General features: G+C 36.0%; 1 protein-coding gene across 1 annotated transcript in view; it reads right to left on the reverse strand.

Annotated features, from left to right (window-relative positions):
• The window catches only part of LOC111057039, a 105,737-nt gene that overhangs the window by 37,372 nt on the left and 60,099 nt on the right, over window positions 1-8,266 (reverse strand). Inside the window, exon 7 of the mRNA XM_039421650.1 lies at window positions 7,775-7,922. Coding sequence (XP_039277584.1) covers window positions 7,775-7,922 — 148 coding nt within the window. The remainder of the gene's footprint in view (window positions 1-7,774; window positions 7,923-8,266) is intronic.

Here is an 8,266-nt window from a genome sequence, read left to right on the forward strand (position 1 = left end):
TAAACAGATGATATTTGTCAAGTTCCATTTAATCAGATAGAATTCATAAAGATGGCAAAATATAGTACAAACAAAAATCGATGTGTGTGTGCAGGGCTTTTCATTGAATTCTCAATTCACAGATGGCCGTAGTAGACCTCACAGAACAGTAGACCTCACGCAGTTTTCTCATCCACAAGTATCTTATGTCACCTGTTCTAGTTGATTCAGTTGAATCATGATTTACTCTTAAAAACTGTTATTTGTTTTCTCATAATAAATATAAATAAAAACTTTCAGCAAAAATATATGAAACCAATCACCGGCAAGGAAAATCCTGTGCGCAGGTGAGAGTTGCTAATACAAATTCAATATGAGTCATTAAGAACTCACATAAGATGAAAATATCGGGGACCGAGCTTCGCTCTGGAGTACAAAAGCATAAAAACTTTATTACGAAAGAAGAAATTTATTATAATAACCTTCATACAGGATAGAAATGTTCTATCTAATCACAGTAAATTGAGGTTAATTCCCAGAGGAATGCAAAAATTTCCCTCACAAAGGCCCAGTTGCACAAAAGCCGGTTAAATTTTAATCCTGATTAACTTCACGTGAACCAAATCAGAGAAGACAATTTTAAAAAGATGAATCTACTGGAATTAATAAGGATTGAAAATAACCCGGCTTTTTGCAACCGGCACTAAGTACCTGATTGAATGATTACAAAAGTTCAACAGCTGAGTCATAATTTTGACACAGTCCCACACACATTAACTCGCTCACTCACTTCCATCACCAACAGACGACGAAATAATTATTATCAGCTTTTTTACAAGGATGAATAATAATTATTCTTTTAATGTCCTTCAGCGAGTTTTTCCAGGGATAAGACCTAGTGCAATCGAATATTTATATTATAAACCTACTATGTTCTGAATTTCGTGAGAATCGTTAGAGCCGTTTTCGAGATCCGGTGAAATACAAACATATAAACAGAAGTTGCTCGTTTAATAGTATAGGATAAGAAATTATATAATAATTATAATATTTAATAAAAGAAGATGATGAGTAAGTGGAATAAGGGTGGAAGAAAGAGAGAAAGGAGGAGAAGAGAAAGAATGAAAGATGGCAAACATATTGAAACCATAAGAGCCACTGAAAAAGTATGTCCTCGATTTTACTGTTAATTATCCATTCAATAGTTCTTTTTTTAAGCAATGTGACAGAATTTCGATTAATATGCTCTGTAAGGTAATCTGGAATATTATTTATTAATTTATTAGGTAGGTAAAAGTATTGTCTCCGGCAAACATTAAGATCCGTTCTTATATTTTCAAACCTAATTCTGGAAGATGGGGAATTGAGGTTTAATTCACGGAATAGAAAAATAATATCTTCATCATTTCTAATGAAAATTAAGAGGTTTTTAATATATAATTGACAGACTGTCAACACTTTAACCTTTTTGATAGGAATATTTAGTTGGATAAAGACAAGATTTACCTAAAATAGTTTTAATAAATGTGAGCAGGTAATGAAAAGTGCGAGGTTGATGTCATAAGGCTGGCCACTAACGGTGAGACATGCATGATACACATATTGTCATAGATTGTTGTGTCATCACAGAAAAAGGCTTCCAGCAAAATTTGTTGAGGTTAGGTTTTTGCATCTCCAAATTTATGTTGTTTCTTTTTCTTTGCTGCACTATATTTGAGTTTAAGTTTTCATTACCTAAAAAAAAACAGGTCAAGTGACCTTTGGTGACCGGTAGGGGTCACTAAGAGGACGAACCGAACACCACTTGATCTGGAAGACACTAGGCGACCATTTCTGACAAGTTTTGACCTGTTGCCATGCACTACAACGACGGCGATGACTGCCACTACTCTCCCACCACTCCTAGCGACTCCCCTCCCTCCAGGTAGTGCCAAAGCATAGCCTATCACCTCTTAGGGTAAAACCACACTGAAAGCGGAGCGTGGCGTGGCGAGGTCAGAGCGTTCATGATACACACAGGAAGCGTCTGAGCGTCAAGCGTCTAGAAAATGGCATTGTCCAAGTTTGCACGGACATTACTTTGTGAAATCAATTACTTAAAGTATTGGATTTTAGCTAAGCTTGCTAGGACAGAGTGGGTTAATGGATTTAACTTGAATCGTAGACTATTTGTTGAATATCACCATCTGTTTAATGTTTTAAGAAAGCATGAGTCCCGATTTTTTGAGTAGCCTACAACATGCGAATGTCAACTTCAACCTTTGATTATATTTCGACAAGAGTGAAGCCTGATTTGGAAAAACAAGACACTAATTGGAGGAATCCAATATCTGCTGAAGAAAGAATAGTAATAACACTAAGGTAACCTTTTTTCATTAAAAATAACTAATTAACCTATTAATAAACTATGAAAAAATATGAGACGAATTTCCGCCACAATATTTACTAGATGGTGGGAAATTGATTAATTTTTAAAATTTCATAGAAATATGCATGGGATGGGTTAGAAAAGCCTTCTTTTTGATTTCAAAGTGCAATAAATGAATTTTCTCTTTTGAATAATCAAATAATACACATTAGAGGGGAATTTGGGCAAACATTAAGGTGCGTACAGACTCTCGCTCTGCTCCGCAACCGAACGTCACTCCAGCAGAGCGATTGTTGATCGACCGGGGAGCAAGAGTAGTTCGACCGGGGAACGCGAGAAGATCTAACATCTTCCGTAACGTTCATGATGGGTGCGTGGGCGGTCCGACTGTGGTTCGATGGTGGTACGAAGGCGGTACGAGGGAGGAGCGTGCTCGGTACGGGTTGGAAGCACGAATATGTGTACGCAGCTTTAAATATACTAGTGTAGTAGATGGTGGGGAAATGTAGTACAATATTTGCATTATAATGTACTTGAAACTATATTATTACAAGTATATTAATACTTGCATTATTATGTACAAGAGTAGACCACTAGTATGTACATTAGTAGGGCACTCTCACTTCGATGCTCCAAAAAACAAACCAGCTTGTTCCAAAGTTTGACGCCACGTCACGCTCCGCTTTCAGTGTGGTTGTACCCTTAGAAAGGAGAGAATTTCAGTGTTGTGAGATGACAACCGTGGTGTATGTGGAGGACATCCAACAGCGCGAGGAGCCCAGCCATCCACAACCACCCGCCGGCACACACCACACTGTCAGCAGCATCCCCCACTCCGCCCCACCACAGACGCCAGCCCAGGGCGACCCTGACAATTTAAATAGAGGAGTGGGGAGGTGTGAGCCGATACTTACTCAGAACCTCAACAAATGTTGTTTGAAGCCTTTAGCTGTGTATGGACGACATTTGTGTGCACACACATGTTCAACACACTTGTTCTGTTATTAGTGACCACCTTACTGGGAAACACAGTAAAATGAATTTGAATGAGCACTTGTAAAGTCACAAATTTTCAGCTAGTAGTTGTTTCTCATTTATGATGTGTTCTCATATGTTTTTTCAAAGTACTAGATCGAGCACATTTATAGTCACATAGCTCACAACTGAAAGGTCTTTCTCCTGTATGTGTTCTCATATGTTCCTTCAAAGTACCAGATCGAACACATTCATAGTCACAATACTTGCAGCTGAAAGGTGTTTCTCCTGTATGTGTTCTTATATGTCTTTTCAAATTACTTGATCGAGCACATTTATAGTAACAATACTTGCAGCTGAAAGGTGTTTCTCCTGTATGTGTTCTGAAATGTGATTTCAAAGCACTTAATTGAGCACATTTATAGTCACAATACTCGCAGCTGAAAGGTGTTTCTCCTGTATGTGTTATTATATGTTTTTTCAAATCACTTGATCGAGCACATTTATAGTCACAATACTCGCAGCTGAAAGGTCTTTCTCCTGTATGTGTTCTGATATGTTCCTTCAAATTACTTGATCGAGCACATTTATAGTCACATAACTCACAACTGAAAGGTGTTTCTCCTGTATGTGTTCTGATATGCCTCTTCAAATCATTTGATCGAGCACATTTATAGTCACAATACTCGCAGCTGAAAGGTTTTTCTCCTGTATGTGTTCTGATATGTTCCTTCAAAGTACTAGATTGAGTACATTTATAGTCACATAACTCACAACTGAAAGTCTTTTCCCTAGTGTGTTTCGTCATGTGTCTCTTCCAATGAGTGATCGATGGAGTTTTATAGCTGCAGTCAGCACAACTGTAGAGCTTGATATTTTTGCCAGCCACTGATGACTCAGTGCACTCTTCCATGGGAGAGATTAAATGTGCATTCAGTCCACCCAATTCTGTTGCATTGGCAATTTCAGATGTGCTGCAGTTTGAAGGCCACATCTCCGGTTCACTCTCCACTGAACATCCTTCTGCCTCTTGCTCAACTGCAAACACCAATAATGCAACTTTTAAATGATTGAAGCAGGATAAAGACAATAAAGTAATTACAATTTATAGAGTAAAACACTCACACAATTTTCCTTGCCTCACCTCAATCATACCTCATTAATTATCATAATCATTATTTACCAATTATTACAATAGTTTATACAAACCAAGAGTTTTGCAGCCGATTGTAGAAATAGTATATACATAAAACAAATTATAGGGTTAAATATTGGGTTGGATTATGAACAATCAGAGAAATAATAATAACAAATAAATTATGCCATGAGCTATTTTTTTATTGAATAATGATCCATGACTGCTAATCCAGACCATGGTTTTCTCTTAATTGACATACATATAGGTTGAATTGTCTGAAAATGATTGGTTATGTATATGGCTGCCTATCTTTATTGTTTCAAAACATTTAAATACCCTGAAATATATAGGGAACTTCACCTGCGTTTTGACACAAACTGTAAGAAATGTGCATCAAAATTAAAACTATAAACTGCCATGAAATTGTGAGCTCTAGTTTGATGAGTGGGGTATCCACTATTCATCGACTACTCAGTAGAGCAACATGGCTACAATTGACAAACACAGCACATTATTGCATATCAGTTGTGCTGGAAATAGGATGATAATCTGTAGTGAACACAAGTAATCAAGTGAAGGGCAATTTATTGAAAGAATAAGACGTTTATGTTGTCAATACCACTATGTATACTGGGTGTCCCAAAAGTAAAGTGCCAAACTTCGAGAATAGGTTCTATGGGTCAAAACATAGGAAAAATGTGGAATATTTTTTTCCTAAAACGTTTCGTTTACAAGATATTGGCCATTTTGTATTTTTTACAAAATCATTTCTATTTTATCTTCAAAGTTTTCCAACCGATCGCAATAAAAATTGGTAGGTATGTTCAAATAAGAGAGATGAACTGTAGAAAAAATATTCAACTTTTGACAAATTCGAAAATTCAAAATGGCGGCCATTTTAAACTTTCAATCCAAAATTGCGAGAGAACGGTGATAGATAGAGAAATTTAACAAGAGAAACTTTTTTCAGGAAATTTCATTTACAATCATTCAACACAAAAAAAATTATGAGAATCGGACAAAGTATAACAGAGATACAATGAAATGTGTGTTACTAGGCAGCAAAACAGGAGTACATCACAGTAAGCTATTAGAAAAAAATATTTTTCTCATCCAAACACAAGAAAATCATAATTTGATGTTAATACAGACTGGTAGGCTTCCTTGCTATTACAACGAATTGGTGTTTTGCTGAATCATAACACACATTTCATTGTATCTCTGTTATGCTTTGTCCGATTCTCATCATTTTTTGGTGTTGAATGATTGTAAATAAAATTTCCTAAAAAAATGTGTTCTTGTTAAATTTCACTATCTATCACCGTTCTCCTGCAATTTTGGATTGAAAGTTAAAAATGGCCGCCATTTTGAATTGGACAAAGTTGAAAATTTTTCTACAGTTCATCTCTCTTATTTGAACATACCTACCGATTTTTATAGCGATTGGTTGGAAAACTTTGAAGATAAAAATTATTTTGTATAAAATACAAAATGGCGAATATCTCGTAAATGAAGCGTTTTAGGAAAAAAATTATTTCACATTTTCTCTTTGTTTTGACCCATAGAACCTATTCCCGAAGTTTGGCACTTTACTTTTGGGAAACTCTGTATAGTGGTATATATACCACAATATATCCTCACATACAATCAAATTATTGAAGGAATGTGTATAAATGCAACATTCGTATACCTATAACTGTTGCTATGGCAACCACATCTGATAGCTATTACCCTACATAATAAATTATTGACCGAGCGAAGTGGGTCTAAGATTCAAGTCGAAGGTTTGGCATTTCTCTTAATGCTTAAATGTTTGATTGTTTATATGTTGCGCATTTACAACGAAACGCGGTGATAGATTTTGATGAAATTTGACAGGTATGTTCCTTTTTAAATTGCGCGTCTACGTATATACAAGGTTTTTGGAAATTTTGCATTTCAAGGATAATATAAAAGGAAAAAGGAGCCTCCTTCATACGCCAATATTAGAGTAAAAATCAGACTATAAAATTATTCATTATAAATCAGCTGTCGAAAGATTATAAATTGCATGCCATGACGCATGCAATTCAATATCTCAATGTAACTTGCTAAAAAAGCTGTGTAGACTATTAATTGCATGCCTCATTGAATGCAATTTTTATGAACTATTGATTACGTGCAATAGCGCATGCAATTAATAACTAAAATAACATAATATTGTCTCTCGAACTTTCTCTGCTTTGAACTCGGGCTGTCCTGTTGCCAGTATGTCTTGAAAGGAGATTAGATTTTGATGTTAGCATTTTTGATTCACCAACCCGAACAGCCATTAGCCGTTTTCACACCGATATCTCGCCGACACGACATACAGACAGGATTTACTCTGATGGACAGTATAAGAGGAGGCTACGGTTTATATCTGCGCGAGGTCTACTGTTCACAGAACTACTCAATATTATTCGTTAAAAGTGGTAATTGAGTGGAATATTTCTAATTAATTTATCAATTTAAGCCATCTAAATTCAAAATTTTATAGTTTTAGTGTTTATTTTGAACCAAAATTTTCTAAAAATCGTACACGTGAAATTCTAACCTTATCTTGGACTTTGTCACCTATAAATTTGGAAGAAAAATAGCACAAGGACTACCTTATTATTTTATCTTTCAATGTTATTACATTAGTTTCATTTGCATTGTAAATAAATAAATACTAGTTCCTTCATTTCCTGTTATGTGTTATTATCATTGTGTACTTCCTGTGTACAGTAAATTGTTCCAGTTCCAATCGTAAATTGTTCCATCACGTGACTAGTGCAAAATGTTCCCATGGAACGCCATTTCAAAATCGTTGGTTCAAGCTTTTGGCGCGCACATATAAAGTTGATTTACACTAAAATGTGTCGTTTACTAGCTGCGTGAATGAATAAAGGCTGTTTTACAAACTTACCGTCTAGAAAAATGTACATTTCTTTTATTCCATTACTCTCAAATTTTCTATGGAGAAAAATTAATTTAACGAATGGTTATCAAACATCATATTGTTGGTTATGTATTCTATGGCTATGCTATGGTAAACAAACAAACTATCAGCGCATGCTTAGAGCTCAGATAGTTGGAACTGTACCAGGTCGGACAATTAACCACGCTTCGACTGTGGGGCAGGAGTTTGGAACTGGAAGCGGTTTCTGGTACAGAATCTGTCAAAACTCTTCCCATGGAACGCGGAACTTTTTACCTGGTAAATTGTGAATCGGACAATTTACCACATTCCATGTACACAGAACGGGCCCATTGATGAATAAAAATGAATGAAATAATAACACGAATCTCACCATATTCTTCCTCTTTGATGAATATTAGATTATAGCCAGGGATTAGATAATGTTGTTGGCTGAAATCATCATCAGTTGGAGAGCATGCAGTGCTGCACTCTGGCGCTGGTTCTTGGCTGCTATCATTCTCCTGCTTAACTCTCGCCATCTGCAATATTGACATCACAAACAATGAGGAGACAATCGATTATTGTTACACTTCATGTAAAAGACACAAATATTGGTGAAGGAGCAGCAGCTACTGAATTTGACAGCTGTCTTGAGTTATATCACGATAATTCTAGTTCAATGTCAGTAATTGTACTGGTTCTTAATAATCAAGGAATTTCAAGCTAAGGCCAGCCATTCACGTTAAGGTTTCCCAAACTGTAGATATTCGTCTGCACTCTGCAGTACACCTGGACAGGCAAGAGATACTACTGTGCACTGGGTGAGTGAGGGGTTGAAGTTGAAATAGCAGCCGTCATGTTATGCTCTCTAGATCTAGATAAA

Source organism: Nilaparvata lugens, chromosome 2 (assembly GCF_014356525.2).
Source record: "Nilaparvata lugens isolate BPH chromosome 2, ASM1435652v1, whole genome shotgun sequence".
Taxonomy (NCBI): domain Eukaryota; kingdom Metazoa; phylum Arthropoda; class Insecta; order Hemiptera; family Delphacidae; genus Nilaparvata; species Nilaparvata lugens.